The sequence below is a fragment of the Ictidomys tridecemlineatus genome, chromosome 6 (genome assembly GCF_052094955.1).
Source record: "Ictidomys tridecemlineatus isolate mIctTri1 chromosome 6, mIctTri1.hap1, whole genome shotgun sequence".
Classification (NCBI taxonomy): Eukaryota; Metazoa; Chordata; class Mammalia; order Rodentia; family Sciuridae; genus Ictidomys; species Ictidomys tridecemlineatus.
The window spans coordinates 96,019,011-96,040,925 of NC_135482.1; the positions used below are offsets into that span (position 1 = coordinate 96,019,011).

A 21,915-nucleotide genomic window follows, 5' to 3' on the forward strand; every position below is an offset into this window, starting at 1 on the left:
GACAAATGCACCAAAAACATTCACTGAAGAAGAAATAGCCTTCAACAAATGGAGCTGGGAAAATTGGAAATTCATATGTAACAAAATGAATTAAACCCCTATTTCTCACCCTGCACAAAACTCAACTCAAAGTGGATCAAAGTCTTAGGCACTACTCCAAAGACCGTGTGCCTTATAGAAGAAAATATAGGCCCAAACCTCCATCATATCAATCTAGGATCTGACTCCCTTAACAAGATTCCTAAAGTACAAGAAGTAAAATCAAGAATCAATAAATGGGATGAATTCAAACAAAATAGTTTCTTCTCAGCAAAGGAAACAATCAATAATGTTAAAAGAAAGCCTAAAGAATGGGAGAAATCTTTACCACAGGTACCTCAGATAGAGCATTAACCTCCATGTTATGTAGAGAACTCAAAAAAACTTAGCACACACACACACACACACAAAACAACAAACAAAACCCTCACAAATGTCCCAATCAATAAATGGGCTTAGGAACTGAACAGACATTTCACAGGAGGAGAAATACAATCACTCAACAAATATATAAAAAAGTTCATCATCTCTAGCAATTAGATAAATGTAAATCAAAACTACGCTGAGATTCCATTTCACTCCAGTCAAAATGGCAATTATCAAGAATACAAGCAAAAATAATTGTTGTTGAGAATGTTGTGGGAAAGGTACACCATACATGCTGGTGGGATTGCAAATTGGTCCAATAACTCTGAATGCAGTATGTAGGTTCTCAGAAAACTTGGAATGGAACTACTATTTGATCCAGCTATCCCACTCCTTGGTATATACCCAAAGGACTTAAAATCAGCATACTATAGTGATGCAGCTCCATCAATGTTTATAGCAGCTCAATTCGAAATAGTTAAGCTATGGGATCAACCTAGGTGCTCTTCAACAAATGAATAGATAAAGAAAATGTGGTATATATACACAATGGACTATTACTCAGCCTTAAAGAAGAATGAAATTATGGCATTTGCCATAAGTGGATGGACTGGAGAATATTATGCTAAGTGAAATAAGCCAATCCCAAAGAACCAAAGGCCAAATGTTTTCTCTGATAATGCAGGTATTAATTCAGGCAGGTGCCACTGTGCCTAGCACAAATATTGCACGTTTGCTCATGATTTTTATATAACATGCAATGATCTATCAATGTTATGGTGAGTTCGAACCAGTGCACATCAGATTTTAGGATTCCTTACATTGGCTCCATCAAGCACTGGAATTGTATGATAAAACATTAGGATGATTTATAAAATTGAGTCAGGGGAAAGTATCAGTAGAACCAACTAGTTATGGACTATTATCAACTGACCATGAAGAAAATGATTTTGCTTCAAATTCCATCTGATCAATTAAAAGGGAATAATAATGTAGCTCCACACCAGGGCAACTGTAGCACATGTCATACAATTTTCTGCCTCTAGTCTATGTGACCTTTGAAGCCCTGGGCTTAGATGATGTCCCCTAGGAATATTGTCACCATGAGGATAAGAAAGCTCTTGATACACCTCTGTGTCACAGGGAACTGCAAGGGGTGAGGAGCCCATACCAAGTACTCTCCTGCCAAGTGCAAATACCACTGAAGCCTTTGCTCTGCTAGTAAAGGATTGCACTGAAAGCCTTCCATGAGTCATTCATAGGATGTGTAGGTTTTACACAATGTTATCAATTGTGCAAATTAGTTTATGTCATGAATCAATTACACAAAATATTAATTGAATTATTTTATATAAATATATGCAACTTAAATATGATGATTATTAGGTATATTTTGGTAATAGTGTATCCTTTTATGTTTTTGTAATTGGTAAGTCCCCCAATTTTCAACCATTTTTTATTTGCAACCATTTTTATCTAACTATTGATATGTTCAGTCTGAACACTGAATGCCTTTTTACTTCATGATTTCTGTTTACTTGTTATTTCCTCTACCTATAGCATGCCTTCCCATTTGTTACTTTCTGTTTTCAGATTTCCATTTTTACTTATCTATGGTATTTTTGAGTGTATCTCTTTGCACAGACATTTTTTAGTGGATGCTGTAAGTTTGGCTTTATATATGTGCAACTAGTCATAGTCTGATAAGGTCCACATTTTACTTGTTCAGCTGAAGAGTAGAACTTCTTTGCCTTGGATGTCCCTTCATCATCCTGTATAATAAAATTGTCTTAAATATTGTCAGCTCTGTATGTCCATTAGTTCCATGTTATTCATTCAATTGCCACTTTATATCAAGGACTCAAGTTTCAAGAGATTTGGAATTCAAAGGAATCCTGCAACCAAGCATCCACAAGATATTAGGGACAACTGTACTTCTCTATATATTCTTAGAACCATGTCAGATAGTGGGTTTTTTTTTTACTCTAACATTTTTAGCAAATCAAAAGGAAAAGGATATGTATTGCAGTCATGAAAATATTTCCATCTCCATTGTTCTTAGTCTCTCTTTTATTACTTCTTTTCAGTTTATAGAACTATTTTTAGTCATTTTTTTAAATCTAAATTAGGTTTGCTGGTGAAAATTTTTCTTTGTTTTTCTTCATGCAATGTCTCTATATCCCTTTCATTCTTGAGAGATGAATTCACCAAACACAGAAATCAGGGTTGATAGCTCTTTTATTTTGACACTTTAAACACGTTGGGCCACTTTCCTATGGCTTGTTTCTGATAATGGTTTCTGCTTTCACTTCTGTTGCTTTCTCCTCTTTAAGTTTAACTGCCTTTACATCAAAGAATTTATTTTTATTGTCAGGTATTTGGCTAAGAGGTATTTTGGTGTGGATTCCAATGGGTTCTCTTAGTTGGTTAGTATGGACTCAACATTTGTGTCAGTCCAACATTCATAAATTCAAATCTCAGTTCTAATGTGATGGAATTTACAAGTTGGCCTTTTGCAAACTAATTAGTGTCACATTAGGTTGTGCAGGTGAGAATGTTGTGTTGACATTAGTGCTCTCATAAAAAGAGAAGGACACTTGAGATCTCTCAGCTCTCTGCCATATAAGGATGCAATGAGAACAGGGCTGTGTGCAACCCAGGAGAGGGCCCTCATCAGAATCTGACCATGCAGGCATCCTGCTCTCCAATTTCCAATCTCCAGAACAGTAAGAAATAAATTTCTCTCAATTGTAAACCATCTACTCTATGCTCTTCTGTTATAGTGCCATCAATAGTCTGAGGCACTTGAGGTCTGCCTACCCTTTAAAATCTGTAGGTTTATGTCTTTTGCCCAATTCGAAAAAATTGCAGTCTTCATCTCTTGACATCTTTGTCATATTTTTCCTCTCTCTCTAGTCCTTCTGAGACACAGATGACTAATATTGGACTTTTTCTCATTGAGCATATGTTCATTTTTTTTTTTAGAAGTGGTACATTTCAAGTGTAACAAGACTCTGGATCTTATTTAAATCTCAACTATTGGGTGGCTTTATGCAAACCAGTCCATCAGGGAAGGAGGGAATGTTGTCACTCCATTATTGCTGGCTGAGTATAGAAGCACAAGTTTCCCTCTCAACCTCTATTGGCACCAGACAAGGGAGTGTTGTTTACAATTGCTGAGAGAGGATTTCTGGTTTCCACAAAGTTTCTATTAAAACCACTGTATCAGCAGCACGGTGGCATATGTCTATAATCACAGTGACTTAGGATACTGAGGCAGGAGGATCTCAAATTCAAGGCCAGCCTCCACAACTTACTGGGACCTTGTACCAAAATAAAAATAAAATTCTAAAAAACACAATAGGGGATGAAGCAGTGGGAAATCACTCCTGGGTTCAGTCCTCAGCACTGGAAAAACAGCAGCAACGACAACAAATAAATAGCCAAATGCAATAACAACCAAAAAATCCACCGTGACTGTGAGGGATATGAATACCTTGTCATTGTTTCTCAAGTGGGGGTCACCACTGAAACCACCCCACTGTGGACAGAGGTATGCTTACTTACTTTTGGTTTGGGAAGGGATCCAGGTTCCCTATTTGTTGTCCAGTGAGCCATGCAGTGGAGGGAAAGGAAAAGGAGGAATGAGCTCCCATTTGTACTCTTTTCCTACACCACTCTGTGGAAGGGTTGAGGTTCCTTACTACTCCCTGTCAATCATGGAGGTCTTAACACCCTGTGAAGGTTGTAACTTTTCCTGTAGTGTCTGGCTGCCACAGGATGGTCATTGTATAAAGGTTTATTATCTTCCTAGACTGTCTGTATTATGGTGTGTTTTGACTACAAAAAGTAGGTGTTTCTTGGGTGTTTTTCATCTGTGACTATTAGCCTTTCTGTGTTTCTGGATTTTGAGCAGTATGTCTGTGATCAAGAAAGCCTAAAAGAAAACTTACAGAACTTACCCTTTTGTCCTTTCCTTAGTTCATCTGTCTTCTTCTCAACAGCTTTCTGAGACAATTTTTTAATTTTATTTTTAAATTAAATAATAGTATTTAATATTAATAAATCAATAACATTCAGGGATTCTAGTTTTATTTAGTGGTAAAAATAGGGCAAATTATATGAACCCCATCTTTCTGGAAGTAAAAATTAGTTTAATTAGATATAAGAAAGCATCAGAAGATTTTCTATCTGGAATTTTCGCTCCTTCAGGATGCCCTGGATCTTATTTTCCATATTGCAATGTTTGAATGAGACTCCATGTATAGGTAGAGAATAGGGTGCCTCTCCTAAGTCAAGGTGCAGAGTTATTGGCACTTAAAAGAGGGTACAATTAGACTCATATGAATGCGGTCAAGGTTTACAACCTACACCTTCTAGTGGTCCATCACAAGCTTTGCCGACTTGAGCCACAACTGGTGCTGCATGGCTAGCTGTAATGGTCTTGGCCCATAAGTGCACTGAACATGCTGGCAGCCCAAATGGGGGGGGGACTTAGTTCTACCCAGTGCTATGCTGCAATCCATGTGCTGAGCATTCGGGATTTGACTCAGCATTGCTGTATTCATGGCCAGTGTTGCACAGGAGCCTGAGCCTGGCCCCACCATGGAAATATTTCCCAGAATAAAGCAGAATTCTTGAAGGTTCAACTGTAGGCCAGAGAGACTTGCTAGGTCCACTCAAACTCTGGTAAGATACTTTTGGAGATTATAGTTTATAGGTACACTGCAATTCATGCTGAACAAATGCGTATTGTTGGGAACCCTGGGTTAGGATTGCCCTCTGGTGATGAAATAGTTATACCACACCAACACTGTGTGACCATACTCTGCTATGGTCAAGTGATGAAATATCAGAAGTAACAATAGGCTCCGAGAAAATAAGCATCCTGTTTGAATTTCTAAAAAGACAAAGCAATAGCACACATAGGCATGCACACACACACAAACCAAATTATGAGGGCTGGAATAAATACCTAACCGTTGAATATGCAGACTACCTTGCACAAAAACAAGAATCAGGATCTTTCAGAGAACTATGTTCACATCTAATGATCAAAGTCACAAGATAGTATCAAGTATGGGGAAATTCTTGGATGGAGAATTTTAACAGAGTTGCTTAAGGAAACTCAAGGAGTGCCAAGAAAATTAAGAGAAACTATCCAACATGCTAACAGAAAAACTGACAGAGATGGAAAGAAACAATGTTTAAAAATATCAAACTGAGATCCTTCAATTGAAATGTACACTAAATGAAATTAAATACATGAGAAAAGGCATGCATGGAAAAATGAATCGAGGAGAGAAATAGCTTAAAGACAGAGTACTTAAAAAATTCATAGAGGAGATAAAATAATAAAGAATGAGGAAAGCTTATGAGAAGACTGGGACAACATTAACAGCAAATATAGTGACTATTTGTGTTGAAGAGGGACTTGAGAGTGCCAAAATTTTAGAAAGCTTATTCAAATTTTTCATAGAAGAAATCTTCAAGTACTAGAGAAGGACACAAATATTCAGGTTTTAAAAAAAACAGGTCTAAACCAATTAATATTGTTATAAGTTATCAAGGTGAAAGATAGAGGATTCTTTAATCAGAAAGAGAAAAGAAAGAAACAATATGTAAAAGTCCTCTAATTCACCTGATAGTAGATTTCTCCAGAAAAAGCTAATAGGTTAGGAGGGAGTAGCAGGAGGTTTCACAGGACTGAATGGAAAATTCTGCCAGCCAAGAATCCTGTACACAGCAAAGCAGTCTTTTAGAAATGAAAGAGAAATAAAGACATTCCCAAACAGAAGCTGAGATGAGATCCCTCAACTAGACCTGCCCCATAAAAAATTGCTAAATGGAGTTCCTCAAATGGAAAGAAAGAGACTTTATTGACTATGAAGAAAACATTGAGAAAAAATCATTTTTGAGGGCAATTTAGAAATAGTATGTGCAGGTAAAATCTTCTTTGGCTCCTCCTTTCTGCCCAAGGGCAGAATATTAATTATTTTCTTGAGATAACTTTAGGTATTTGCTCCTCCCAGAGATTGGCATCAGAGAAACACACACACACACACACACACACACACACACACACACACACACTGTTTTTTTTCTTTAAAGCAGGAGATCAACTTCTACATGAAAGAAGGCTCCTTTAGATCATGAGCTGAAATCAATTTCCACACACATATGAGTTTGCCAGGATGAACTCAACTACTATGTATAAAGCTCTAATAAAAAAAAATTCTCCCTATACCAAATTTTACTAACATTATTTCTGTCAAACACTGGAGGTTGATGCTGAGGAAAATCCTTACACACAGCAACTGAGTTCTCAAGCATAAGAACAATAACAAGAAAACCCCATATATTCAACTTTTTAAGATTCTCTGATGATGACTTGCCTAATAGTTACATACTATAAACACAGTTAACAGGAATTTAAGACTTTTCAGTGTGCATTATCATATATTGTGAATAAGCACACACTTCACATAATTAGAGAAACTAAGGACTCTAATTAATATATGAACTAAAAATGGAGAGATTAAGGAAAACCCTGTAAATGAAAAAGAAAATCATACTTATAAGTTTGATAACCTATCAGTTATGAAGGATTTTCTTTTAACCTTTTTATATTTGGATAATTCACCAAAATTAAATGCTAAATTAAGTTGTGATGATTTTTCAAATTAACAAGTATTAGTAGTACATATTAATGGGGTTCCGTGTGTTTTTTCCATCATGCTTCTAGCATGCACTAATCAAATCCAACCTCCTTTTTTTACCCTCCCCCCACATATACTTCCCAGTCTATTCCAATATCAAGTCAACATTTTTAGCTTCTACAATTAGAGAGAATACAAATCTGTCTTTCTGTGTCTGGCTTATATTACTCGACATAACGACTTCAGGTTTATGCATTTTGCTGCAAATTATAGGGTTTTATTTTTCTTTATGGCTGAATAATACTTTATTATGTATATATACCATATTTTAAAATCTGTTCAACTGTTGATGAGCACCTAGGCTGATCCCATATCTTAGCTATTGTGATTGCTCCTGCAATAAATCTGAAATTATAGGTATTTATTTTATATGCAGATTCCATTTCCTTTGCATGTATACTCAGAGTGGTAAAGCTGGATCATATGATAGAAATATTTTCAGTTTTTGGAGGATACTCCACACTGTTCTCTATAATGGCTGAACTAATTTACATTACAACCAACCACATGTAAGAGTTGACTTTTTTAAAATTAATTTTTATTTATTTTAATTAGTTGTTCATGACAGTAGAATGCACTTATATACTTTGATGTATCATATATAGATGAGATATAATTTCTAATTTTGCTCAGTATACATATTGTAGAATCATATTGGTCATACAGTCACATATTAATGTCTGGTTCATTCCACCATCTTTCTAATCCCCAAATTCCCTGCCTTCCCCTCCTTTAACTTCCCTCTACCTAATCTAAGGTAATGCTATTATTTTTTTCCTTTTTGCCTTTATACATATACTTTGTTATATTTTTATTACAATTATTAATATACATATATACCACAATTTTTGTATCTCTGTTTGTGTATAAAGTATGTTGACACCCAATTTTCAAGTCTTCATACATGTACTTTGTATAAATCATACTTATAAGAAATACATTCCACATTCCACTATCCTTGCTGATCCACCCTACCCTCTTCCTTTCCCTCCCACCTCTCTTCCCTATCTAGAGATCTATTCAACTATTCCTCCCATGCTCTACTGCTCTACACCACTATGGGTCAACCTCCTTATATCAGACAAAACATTCAGCATTTGTTGTTGTTGTTTTTTTATCCATTCATCCACTGAAGGACATCTAGTTTGGCTCCCCAGTTTACATATTGTGAATTGTTCTGCTATAAACATTGTTGTGGCTGTGTCACTGTAGTATGCTGTTTTTAAGTCCTTTGGGTATAGTCCGAGGAGAGGAACAGCTGGGTCAAATGGTGGTTCTACACCCAGTTTTCCAAAGAATCTCCATACTACTTTCCAAATCAGTTGCACCAATTTGCAGTCCCACCAGCAATTTAAGAGTGTGCCTTTTGCCCCACATCCTCACCAACACTTATTGTTGTTTGTTTTCATTATAGCTACCATTCTGAATGGAGTGAGATGATATCTTAGAGTGGTTTTGATTCACATTTATTTGGTTGCTAGAGATGATGAGCATTTTTTCATTTATTTGTTGACTGATTGTATATCCTCCTCTGAGAAGTGTCTGTTCAGATCCTTAGCCTATTTGTTGATTAGGTTATTTGGTTTTTTTGGTGTTTAGCTTTTTGAGTGCTTTATATTCCCTAGAGACTCCCTTTTTATTTTGGAGTGCTTTATATTCCTAATTCTAACCAATTATTTGATTAGAATCTGTTCACCTCACAGATTATTTATTTTGCCAAGAAGAAACTTTTTAATTTGATTCCATCCCATTTATTGATTCTTGGTTCTAATTCTTGCGCTATAGGAGTTTTATTAAGGAAGTTGGGGCCTAATCTCACGTGATGGAGATTCGGGCCTACTTTCTCTTCTATTAGACACAGAGTCTCTGATTTACTTCCTAGGTCCTTGATCCATTTTGAGTTAAGTTTTATGCATGGTGAGAGACAGGGGTTTAATTTCATTTTGTTGCATGTTGGTTTCCAGTTTTCCCAGCACCATTTGTTGAAGATACTATCTTTTCTTCAGTGCATGTTTTTGGCACCTTTTGTCTAATATAAGATAATTGTAATTTTCTAGATTAGTCTCTGTCTCCTTTATTCTATACCACTTGTCTATCAGCCTATTTTGGTGCCAATACCATGTTGTTTTTGTTACTACTGCCTTCGGGATAACTGTTTTGCTGCTCATGCACCTAGCACAAGGGGAGTGGTTTGCCACTCAGACGCCCTTAAGGTAAGCCATGTATGTAGTACTCCATGTACTTGTCCCCACATCTCCCACCTTTGACTGTGCTGTGAAGACTTTATCCAGCATTGCTATTTTTTGTTCAGTGGCCTGTACATGATTTCATAAGTGTCTCACAACACACACACAAAAAATTATCACTAGTATAAACAGTAAGGCTAGGGTAATAGCATTATAAGGTTTAGTTAATTTGGTTATCAGGTTTTACCAATGTTTAGTTAATCCCTGAAAGAAAGAAGAGGTTGTCAAGATCGACACCTTAGTCTCATTGATTTTGACAATTACCTTAGTAAGGTTATGCATAGTCATAACATAATTAGCAGCCAAAGTGCCCTTAATATACTTGTAGGGCATGACTTGCTGCCCGCTTCCCAGTCTTGGGGCCACACGTGTGGCTGGAATGGCTCCTGGTGATTAGCCAGAAGGTGGTGCTGTGGGTGGTGATGGAAAAAATAGACCACCTCCAGGATAGGTTCAGGACTCTTCTGCCCTCATGGACAGCTTGTGCCTTCCTTTACAGACTATGGGATGGGTGTACAGGTGAACTCACTCCACCCCTCTGGCCTTTATCCTGATTGGCTTCTGTGCATTATATCAGCTGTATGTACTTCCTCAGTGATATATTATATTAGCCATGTGTACTTCCTGCTTTGACTCGTCTCCCTAGGACGTATGATTGTCCTCCGGCCAGGGAGGGTTGGTGACAGCGGCCAGTCGACCATTGCCTTTCTTCTCTTGTCCTGGTTGCAGGTCAGGAGGAAATGGGGGGCTAAAAACCCTGAGAATACTGAGAAAAATTGGAGAAGTGTAAGGTTACATTGTCAGATACAGCATATTGGATGACACAAATACTATGAAGCTCAGAGTCACAAGTGAGCCTTTGCAACAAAAACAGAATATCTAGTTGTCCCTGGTGGAGGTCTAGTTCTTGCTGAAGAGCTAAAATAGCAGCTTGCAACAGTTTATTTAAGTCATTTTGAATGGCAAAGCCTTCTGCCCTGGCAGTAGACAAATTGCTTACAGTCTGAGCAGTCTGGATACTCTGAGTGAGTGAAGCAGCTGCAGTGGCTGTGGCAGTGATGGAGGCTACCAGGACAATAATTCCAGTGATGATGAGGCTAATTGCACACCTTGTCTGGTGTAGGATCTCATTCAGAAGATTCTTCATGTCCCAAGGACTCCTCCACTCTTTGGACAGGTTTACTGGAAGCCATATTGCTAGGGGCACTTTGAGGATAAATATACATTTAGCTTTCTTAGTAGTGATTAGACAATTTGTGAGGCAGCAGGGTGTATTGACTGCACAAGGGATCTCTGTATGAGTGCTATTTATGCCATCAGTATCATTGAGTATTAGGATGGCAAATGGTGGCGTAACAAGCTTGTGCATTGTGGGTATGGGTATAGTTTGACATAAACACAAATCCATGGTCAGAGTCTGGATTCAATATTGACCCATTTATCCAGCTGGCTGCTTCCCATTTGATGGGCCTAGCAGTTAGCAATATTGGCGTGATATCCATCATGCCATACTGATTTCCTGCATTTCAGTTGGTAATGGCTTGTCCCGTGTAGCAAGTACCACAGTAGCCCATATAATTTTGGGGCACAATAGTTACATCCCAGGGAGCTGCACCCACTCAAGTACATAGATGTTGTTCTTTTTTGGGTTTTTTTTTTATTGGTTGTTCAAAACATTTCAAAGCTCTTGACATATCATATTTCGTACATTAGATTCAAGTGGGTTATGAACTCCCATTTTTATCCCAAATACAGATTGCAGAATCACATTGGTTACACATCCACATTTTTACATAATGCCCTATTAGTGACTGTTGTATTGTGCTACCTTTCCTATCCTTAACTATCCCCCTCCCCTCCCCTCCCATCTTCTCTCTCTACCCCATCTACTGTAATTCATTTCTCTCCTTATTTATTTTCCCATTCCCCTCACAACCTCTTATATGTAATTTTGTATAACAATGAGGGTCTCCTTCCATTTCCATGCAATTTCCCTTTTCTCTCCCTTTCCCTCCCATCTCATGTCTCTGTTTAATGTTAATCTTTTCCTCCTGCTCTTCCTCCCTGCTCTGTTCTTAGTTGCTCTTATTATATCAAAGAAGACATTTGGCATTTGTTTTTTAGGGATTGGCTAGCCTCACTTAGCATAGATGTTGTTCTTCCCTGGAGAAATTCCTCTTATCAAGGAAATAGGGTATGGCAGTGACACACTGATTTCATGGATGCTGTCATTATCCAAGGGAGGCTTTCCAAAAAGTATTGTTGGGCATGTTGGCAGCAAGGGTTTCTTGCATTTGCCATGGGAGAGTCTATGGCTATAGGTAGTAGTAACTATAACCCTGTGGTCAGTGAGACATAGCCCAACATATGACTTATTATTGTTATCTACAATAGTTTAAATTGGCAAGAGCAAAAAAGAGGGGACTGTTTGGATTATAGGTTTCATTATCTACTATGGAGAAACAAAAGGCAGAGTAGATATGGAAATGCTGGCATTCCAGGGTATGGTCAACTCCTGGATGAATAATTCAGGATCAATAAGGTTGGAATTATTAAAGAAGTGCTTAGGTAAAGGCCCTTCCCAGTTGGCCACTGCTAAATGTGGCCGCCTAGTAATCAAAGCCCAATTTACCTGATGGGAGGCTTCACTGTAAGCAGTGAGAATTTCAGACACTAGGACCATCATTATAGGCCCAGGGATGAGGTTGCCACCAGGCAAAGGGGCCAATCTGGTGGCTTGTTCAACAAGACATTTAATAACACCCCAGGTTGCTTTATGTAAGATCCGTTGAATTGTTGAGTCCTTTATGAGTTTTCTTTTCCAGAGTTAGTTTGTTCATCTTCTTGATTGGTGGTTTTGGGGCCCAGGGCTTGACTTTTCTGGCAGGCACTCAGATGGGGTGAGGCTCCTGTTAACATATACAGACCCTCAACCCATAGTTAGGAGGGGCCTGGACCTTCCCATGCGCTTGTTATGGGATCCTTCCATGAGACCATAGGTAGATGGGAGGGCTGCGTGAGGGGGGCCCAATGCTTATGGGCTGCTGTTTCCATAGAAAAATTTGAAATTGAAAGAAAGTTTAAAGCAAATAAGGCTTTGTTCAAGGCATCACCAGGGGACTTGGTATAGTCCTCCCTCTGTTTTGTAGCATGGTCTTTAATTCCTTGTGTGTTATTTCTATGATGCCTTGAGCCTGAGTATTATAGGGGATCCCAGTTAAGTGTTGTATAAGCCAATCACTGCAAACTAAAATGTCTTGCTAGTATAGGCTGGCCCATTGTCAGTTTTAATAGACATGGAAACATCCATAATTCCAAAACATTTAGTAAGTAGAAAATGGCCTTTTTTTGTGGTTTCTTCTGTGGAGGTTGTGGCCATTATATAGCCTGAAGAGATATTAATGACAATGTGGATATATTTTAAATTTCCAAAAGGTACATAATGAGTGACACCAATTTGCCGTAAAGCATTAGATTTCAACTCTTGGACATTCGCTCCAGCAGGTTGTAAAAGGCCAATGGAAAGAAAGGGTGCAAATTTTTTGTAGTCTTTGACTAGCTGTCTGCAAGCCTACTTAGTCCTGCTTTTATGCAGCTGCCATAATTGAGATAAGCAGACAGGCTTTAGCTACTTGTGTCCCTATATTCTGGGTGGCCAAAATCCAGTCATCCAGTGTGCCATTTTGTACTGGTGCCACTGCTGCTGTATGTTCCTTATTTAGAACATAAGACCCAAGATCAATTCCTTGGCTAAGGCTCTCCTAGGTCCTTTCTGGTTTAATCTGTCAATAAACTGCAGCAAGTCTTCAGTGGCTTTCTGCCTTAACCTCCTCCAGCTGGTAACTTCCTCCAGGAATCGAGAGCACAGAGCCACATCTGACCAAAAAAATTTAATGGGCATATAGTTTGTACTGCTGGGGAACTGTAGATTCCCTCTCCCTGCAAACATTTAACATTTGTGGTATAGTTATGATCTCCCTGCATTTCACATTCATCATAGAAAAATGCTTTCCACTTCAAAAATTTGTGGGCTCAAGAGTGGCTCTGGATAGGTCTTTCCATTCTTGAGAGAAATTAAGTTCAAGACTGAATCATTCAAGCATTTGTTCTGCAAATGGCCCCCAGGGCCCATCCTCTTTCACTGCCTCCTTTAACTCCTTCAGGGTGCCCAGTGAATGTGGATACCAAGTGGCAGGGTGCTGTGGTGTAGGGCCATGTTGACTGGGAAGGCTTGTATTCCCTTACCCCACTTCTCATCTCTTATCCTACATAGACCTTTAAAAGGATCTCTGGCCTCCTGAAATGGATTTCTGGGAGACCATGGCTTGGGTCTGTCTGATGGCCTGGTCATCTCTAAGCTGTCATAGTCCCTTGCTGGCTTTGGCATTGCCTCATAAGGAGGCAGTTACTATTGGCTCAGGGAAGGATGTAATTTTTGCCTGTGACTAGAAGCTGCACTTGTGCCATTTGTGGACACCTCTTCCTGCACCATGAAGGCTAGCAATACTATTTCCTGTCTCTCTCCCTCCTGCACCTGCTGTGGTTGCTTGCTTTTAAGTAGGTTTTTACCTCCACTTTTTAGTCTTGTCTGTCTCTCACAGCCTCATCTTCCTCAGGGACATCACTATATGACAAGGGTCTATTCCAGGGCCCCCTAAACTTTGCTGACTGGCTGTATTGGTAAAATATACCCCTGTCTTACTTCAGCTTGCTGTGCATTTGCCATTATCTTGTCCCATATCTAAAATCAAATACATCAGTAGCATTAGTCCATGGCCTAGAAGTTATTATTACATCCCAGGACTTCTGGGCTTCTCTCTTATTCAGGGTTAAACCTCTAGTTCCTAAGAGAGAGTGCAGCACTTGCAGCTGCAAGTTTTGGTGGAACTCAGTAGGTTCCCCATTTTCCCTTCCTCACCACTCTGTGAGGGGCCACACCCTGTCTTATAAGCTTACCTCAGATCCCTTCTTGGGTGCCAGTTGTGTGGGTTCTCTCTCATCCAGTGAGGAGGTCCATGGAACAGGGTACAGGAGAGTGTGTCTGTGGAGTTGCTAATCAAGACCTCTGGAGACCAAGAAGAAGCAGTTCTGATTTACTCTGCAGTTACCATGTATATATACTCAGGCAGTAGCTAAGAAGATTACAGGCACCCACCAATACAATTTCTTGCCACCTGCCCTTGCAGCAAAAAATCGAGGATTGGGCCATGGAGCAAACACAGGGACTGCAACACATGGCCTCACTCGAAGGGCTGGGCCTATAGAAGAAGCGGTTTTCCACTCAGAGGCTTAGCAGGAGAGGAGTGGTTTGCCACTCAGACACCCTTAGCTTATGCCAGGTATGCAGTACTCAATGCACTTGTCCCCACATACCACTGTTCAGTATTTATCTTAAGGTATTAAGGTTATGGTACTCTTGTGATACATATATACACATGTCATAGTAGCACAATTTACAATAGCCAAATTATGAAATCAGCCTAGTCATCCTTCACTGGATGACAAAGAAAACATTGCGTATATATGCAATGGAAATATCCCTAACCATAAAGAAGAGGGAAATAATATCATTTCCAGGAAAATGGATTGAACTTGACAGCATTATGTTAAACAAAATAAGCAAAACTCAGACAATACTCAAGTCCTGTATTTTCTCTCATATGTGGAAACTACAAAAGAAGAAAAAAAGTGTATATGTGTGCATTTTGTGATAGAAAGATAGAAAGAAGACCAGTAGAATAGAGGAAGGAGAGCAAGGGGAAGGAGAGGGAGAGGGAGAGGGAAAGGGAAAGGGAAGGTATAGGGGAGCAATATTGACTGATGCATGTATTATGAAACTAAGAATTCCACTATCACATATAACTGTAATGCACCAGTAAATTAATAACAAAATAATTCTTTTTATTCCTGTTCTTTTCTGCAGTCTCTGGTTACTTAAGAAAGATGAGGCTTTATAATTTTAAATTGCCTGTTTTCATCTTACAGCCACATAAATTATACATTTGCCTTACAATGCTCTGTCACTATAGTATTGTTTCACAGTGAGTTGTGATTTTTATTTATTGAAGTGTTCTTAACTTTTTTTGCATTTTGACAACTTTCCAAAATCAATAATAAATTAAATCTTTTTGTCTCTATTCTTGGGGAGATTCCAGAGGGTCTTGAAATATTCCAAAGAATTACTTTCTCTTCTAAATTAAAAGAGATATTAACCTAATTAAGATTTGAATATGTTAAATTGGCCTGGAAATGAGAATTGATAATTCATGTTTATTGAGTCACATGGCTAAATGTGATTAATAAGTATCTCATAAATTGTATGAAATTTCTGCAAATGTAACATGGTCTTGTATAATGCTGTCCTTCATGATTTTGACTATCATATCCTCTTAACTGAGTGTCAAAAGCTTACAAGAAAGAAGCTGATCATAAAATCAAATCTGAAGAACGCCATATACATTTAAACCTCTCAGGCTATGTCTTTTGTAAACTTCCTCATTCTTTATTTAGATAAAGAATTGTAGGGGACATAGATCAGAAATGAGTAATGATAAAATAGGAGGAAACAGAAGAGTGGGTTCAAGGAAGAAGCAAACTACAACCACACTCATGTCCCAAAAAACTTGATTAAATTATTTTTGAAATTTTAAGAATTGTTCAGCCTGTGTACCTTCCTAACTTTGTTATATGTTCCTTGTTTCTTAAAATTATACTCTGAAAATAATTGTTAAAAGTATATTTTTTTTCCTATTGAAGCCAAGGCACATAGGAAACAATGTTTTTGCCTGGCAGCTGGCTTGTGCATGAAGGAGGTGGCAAGCTGGGTTGAAGCACCCATGGGAAGGGGTTCTAGTTGTCCTTACATTGTGTCCATAGCCCCCAAATTTCAGACTTTCCAGCCCCCAAAGAGACAGAAATCAGAAGTGGCATGATGATTGTTTTATTTTGCATGAAAGACACAGTTCTGACCGAATTATTTCAACAGCATAACACTCCAAAGGCATCATCTTCTCTTTTGGTATCTGAAAGAAACAAGAAATGGAAGGTTTCAGGGGAGAACTGATATGGCACCAGACTGATAATCACTTGTTGGTATCACTGAAGTGAGGCAAGTAACAGCCCACCTCCAGTTCATATTCCCCTTGTCCTCCCCCCTTACCCTCTGATTTAATTATTCTTTCTTCTTAGACACTTTGGCACATTTAGAGCCTGCAGCTTTGCTTGGAATATGAGGCAGTGATAATTATTCTTAGGTTGTTTGTCTTTTGGTTTCTATTGAATATGGTCAATTATATATCTTCAAAACTAGTCGCTGCAAAACACATCTATGATAGAGAAATTGAAAAAAGCTAAAAGTCTACAAGAGCAAGATTCAATTAAAAATTATGACAAAGTTACACACTGGAAAATGACACAATTGCAAGAATACTAAATGTGGAAAAAGAAAGTATGAAATTGAGGAGATAAGCAGATAATGAAATTAGGAAAGAAAGAACTGAAAAAATAGGGGGTCAAAAAAGGAAGGAAGGAAGAAAATAGAAGGAAAGAAGAATGAAAAAAGAAAAGGAAAGGAGAAGGAAGGAAGGCATGATCTGTGTCTATATAATCTGCTTAGGGATGGAATATTAAAGAAGCATGTCATTTGAAATGAGCAACATACAGATATGCATATACTTTTTGTTATCATTTGTAGAAAAAGGATTGTGTACTTATATATGCAGAAACATTTCTAAGAAGGTGTCAGAAAGAGATTATAGTTGTGGTTTGGTGAGGGAGATGGGAAGGTAGAATGAAATGTCTTTAAGAAACAGCTTCATACCATTCTTTTCACTTAGATCAATTTTATTGTTTGCATGAGCATAGATTAATTTAGAAGTGAGCAATCTAAAATCAAGATAAAAATTAGGCATAGACTTGAGTATGATTTGATAGGCGTACTGAACATGAGAGTGGGCTTTGATATGACATAGAACTAAGCTAAGGGTAGTCAGGAGGATATATGGAATGAGAAGTCACTGAGTCTGAGAAAAGAGGCAGAGGACCAAAGGAAGAACAATGCTCTGCTTTCTTAAACAAACTTGAATGAAGAAAAGACAGTGAGAAAAAGCAAATATAGGGCAATGCTCCTTAAAATCATGATTACCTAGGAGACAGAACTTCTTAAAGTATCTGCATACTCTACCCAGAGAAATGTTTAAAAAGAGATTTAATGACTGTGAACATTGTTCATTTTACCAATTGATTTTCTGGAACACTGAACCTTCATAAGTGTAGTGGTGAGGGTCTTGCTAGTGGAGTGTATTAGAATCTTAGGTGTGTTTGAATTTAGATTACTAGGATGATGGAGGATGGAAGGTTTTTGTATTCTCCTCTCTTGGGAGGAGGATGGTGTGGTTCCTTGACCAGCTAAAATGAAATGAAGGAGTATGTTCATGATTACCTTGTGATTGGAGGTGGTCATCTTTTTCCAGGAAAATCTGGGAAGTCACTTTGCTGCTGGGCTGCTTGATTGAATCCTCCCTTCAAGAAACCAGCATCAAGGGCGCCACTTTGCTGCTGGGCTGCTGCCTTTTTGGCTAGTGCAGCACTAAGACCAGCACCGGCACTAAGACCAGCACTGGCACTAAGAGCACTGGCACTTTTCTGGGCTAATGCTGATTGTCCTGCTAGTCCTTTCTTCAAACCAGCGGCAGCGGCGATGGAGGAGGCAGCAGAGGAGCTACTTTGCTGCATAGCTGCCTGTTTGGCTAGTCCCTTTCCAAAAGCAAGGCCACTTTGCTGGGCTACTGCTGCTTGTCCTGCTAGTCCTTGCTTCAAACCAGCGGCAGCAGCGATGGAGGAGGCAGCAGAGGAGCTACTTTGCTGCATAGCTGCCTGTTTGGCTAGTCCCTTTCCAAAAGCAAGGCCACTTTGCTGGGATACTGCTGCTTGTCCTGCTAGTCCTTGCTTCAAACCAGCGGCAGCAGCGATGGAGGAGGCAGCAGCGGAGCTACTTTGCTGCATAGCTGCCTGTTTGGCTAGTCCCTTTCCAAAAGCAAGGCCACTTTGCTGGGATACTGCTGCTTGTCCTGCTAGTCCTTGCTTCAAACCAGCGGCAGCAGCGATGGAGGAGGCAGCAGCGGAGCTACTTTGCTGCATAGCTGCCTGTTTGGCTAGTCCCTTTCCAAAAGCAAGGCCACTTTGCTGGGATACTGCTGCTTGTCCTGCTAGTCCTTGCTTCAAACCAGCGGCAGCAGCGATGGAGGAGGCAGCAGCGGAGCTACTTTGCTGCATAGCTGCCTGTTTGGCTAGTCCCTTTCCAAAAGCAAGGCCACTTTGCTGGGATACTGCTGCTTGTCCTGCTAGTCCTTGCTTCAAACCAGCGGCAGCAGCGATGGAGGAGGCAGCAGAGGAGCTACTTTGCTGCATAGCTGCCTGTTTGGCAAGGCTACTTTGCTGGCTTGCTAGTTGCACGGATGCTTGCTGAGCAGCAGCTTGTTGGAATCCAAGACCAGATGCTGCTTGAGACTCCTGCTGGAAGAACTGCCTTTGATTTTCAGCATCTGTTTGGGTACAGCCCAAGAATAAATGAGCTTAGTGGTGGCATACTCCTTACTCCTTACTATTTACCTCTCTGATCTGTCACACAGACCCTTTTTTCCTGAACTTTACTTTCAGCTGACAGCCTTTCTCATGGCCTCTCCTTGTTCATGAAGAGCTCCTCTTTCCCAGTGTACTCTCATATGGGACATCTCACATTCAGTTCCAAGAACAATTGTTTGCCCTTAAGTTTGCAAAACAACAACAACAATGTCTTGAACACCTTACCATCTGAGACAGAAGAGAAACAGAGTGAGAGGATTATGAATGTCATTTATGTGGCCAATTATGTATTGAGACACAGTAATAAGTCCTGACCATGAATCCAAGTCTTTTCACCTGAGCCCTGTTTTGAAACAACAGACAAGTTGGTCAGGGCCAAAGATTCCCATGGGGGAAATGCTGAGACAGAGAAGAGAAAGATAAGTGATGACCCACAAGATTCACTAAACAGCTGTGGAAATTCTTGTCAGTTACCAGGACACAGCAGAACTGAGGAAAACAGAGAAAAAGAATCCAGATGCTTACTTGGGCTCATTTCATCCTGAAACTCTGCAGTGCTGGAGAGGCCCATTGAGGAAGAATGAAGCTGCTGAGTGACTCTCAGCATCAGGGAGGAAGAAGCCAGAATTAGGGCCCTTCCCATTCATGCATCATCTCTCCACAGTCATTTCTGCCTGGGGGAGTTGGTGGTCACGCACCTGGTCTCCAGAATTTAGGTTGGGGAAAATTCTTGTATATCTTTGGGAGAACTAGCTTTTAGTAATTGCTAAAACTAAAAAAGATTATTATCATGACTTTGTAAAATTGAAACTTTCCTGAGGAAAACAAAGAAAAGAAAGTTAAGGATGAATTGGATCTTAACTGATTCCAAGGAGGAAGAGTCTTCATTGCTAAACTCTAAGAAATGAAAATGAAGCTCAAGATGAAGTGAAAAGGTAGTCCCTAACCTCAAGGCTCACAGGTATCCTACAGGGAAAGGTGACTTCCAACCACAACCTGGGCACCCCCTAAGTGAACTTGTCGGTCACTCTACATGATGCTGTGGGCATCATTTGAGACTATAATGAAATGGTTGGTGGGTGCTATGCTGAGTCTCAACTGCTTGCTTTGAACTAAAAATTAATATAGTAAAAAAAAATCATTCAAACAAATATTATGTCCTCGCTAGAATTATTCAAACCTTGCTGCTAATATTTGTTAAATGTTCTAGGAATTTCAAAATCCCTTTTGATCATTATTTCACCCTTTCCTTATCAAATCTTTTGTTTATATTCACATGCTCTTGAGAGGCAAACCAGCAGCAAATGTTTGGGCATGGGTCACATATACTATTTATAGCATACTAAAATAGTGAATATAATTAAGAGCAAAATATGAAAATAAGGCCCTGATATTTCTCTCTTTCTATCTGGAGAAAGTCAAACTGTTATACAATTCTCCATCTCTGAGGCAACTTGGTATGTGATTTCTTCCTTCTTCTGTCCTGTGTCTCTATATAGCAAGGCTTCTGGAACCCACTTCTACTTTGATTATGATACTGTGTTCACAATTGGATTGCCCCAATTTTGTCTTGTCCTCTATCATTCTGTCCTTTAGAGGACACAGAGGTCAGCCTACAAATCCAAACTTATCTTGTCATTTCTCTGGCCAAAAATTTATGGTGATCCCATTATGCATTAAATAAAACATAATTGATACATTGGATGTGGAATGAGAACAAAAGTAGCCTTACCGTTGTCCCAAGAATTCTGCAGTCTACTGTTTTGTTTTGTTTTTTATCTCCGTCCCTCCTTCCTCACCTCCCTCTCTGCACTGTGCTCTCCCCTGGTCCCAAGCAAAAACAAACTACAGCCCCTTATCACCACCAGCAGTATTTCATTCTACCTTCGCTTGCACTCCAAACTGGGCTCAGGCCCAGCAAGGCCACTGAGAGCAGGACCATCAGCATCTTGGAGGAGGATCTGCAGTGGCTCCCAAGTCTGTGCTGGGGAAGCCAGGCAGCTCTCTTTTTAAGGAGGAGCAGAACAGTGGCGTCTTTCAGGTCCATGCTGGGTGACCTCACAGCTGATGCACTAGGAGATCTTGCATCCCCGCTTTCTCTTTGGACCTCAGCCCAGCAGGATGGGGTGGGCAGGAGTTTGTCAGTGTCTCCTTTCTAAAAGGTACAACCTGTGCCTTGGGCAAGAGTGTAAAGGAAACATCTTGTGCATTCAGTACAGATATTAGAACTGAAGTTCCACCATTATCTGAATTTCCATCTATTTTATGATACCATGGATCCATTCTAACTACTGTGCTGTTTTTGCAGGGCCTCTCCTTCCTTTCGTGTGTATTTATTTATTTCAACACTATCACCAAAAATGAATATTGATCAATATCTTTGAAATTTTCATATACCCAACTTCATCAAACATGATGGGTGTGTCCACAAGTGAACACTAAATTCTTGGTGAAATTCAGACTATTCCTGCTCAACTCTGTAATGCTTTTGGATACCATACATGACCCAAACCATTACATGAGCTATATTTCACTCTCAATCTTCACAGAACCAGAGCCATTGCCCAGTATTCAGTTGTTCTGACCTTAATCAGCTATTGTAGAAATAGTTGGCTATAACATTCTCTTCTTAGTGATATCCCTGAGTTAGTAAATCAATATGGCCTCAAAACCCCATGGATTTTCATGGCAAGGCACATGAATGATCAGTTCCTGGATGAAACAAGCTGTTTGGGGCCTCAAATTCTCCTCAGGGTTTTACTATTGCACGCTGTTCAGCCAACTGTGCAACCTGCCTTTTTGGCTCTTTTTCATCTAGGAAGCATTTTTATCACCCCCCATTACAAATGGGCATAATTGTGTCAGGAGTGGTGGCTCATGCCTGTCATCCCAGTAATTTAGGAAGCTGAGTTGGGGTGTTCCCAGGTTGGAGGCCAGCCTCTGCAACTTAGGGATGCCCAAAG

At 39.4% G+C, this 21,915-nt stretch overlaps 1 protein-coding gene across 1 annotated transcript; it reads right to left on the minus strand.

The window, feature by feature from the left end:
• Positions 1–16,294: 16,294 nt before the first annotated feature.
• LOC144378387 (uncharacterized) lies at positions 16,295–21,009 on the minus strand. Its single transcript, XM_078052405.1, has 3 exons — positions 20,837–21,009; positions 17,811–18,912; positions 16,295–16,392 (listed from the first exon to the last, which is right to left on the minus strand). The coding sequence occupies exons 1-2, from the start codon at positions 20,997–20,999 to the stop codon at positions 17,828–17,830; spliced, it is 1,248 nt and encodes a 415-aa protein (XP_077908531.1). The 5' UTR covers positions 21,000–21,009; the 3' UTR covers positions 16,295–16,392; positions 17,811–17,827.
• Positions 21,010–21,915: the final 906 nt, after the last annotated feature.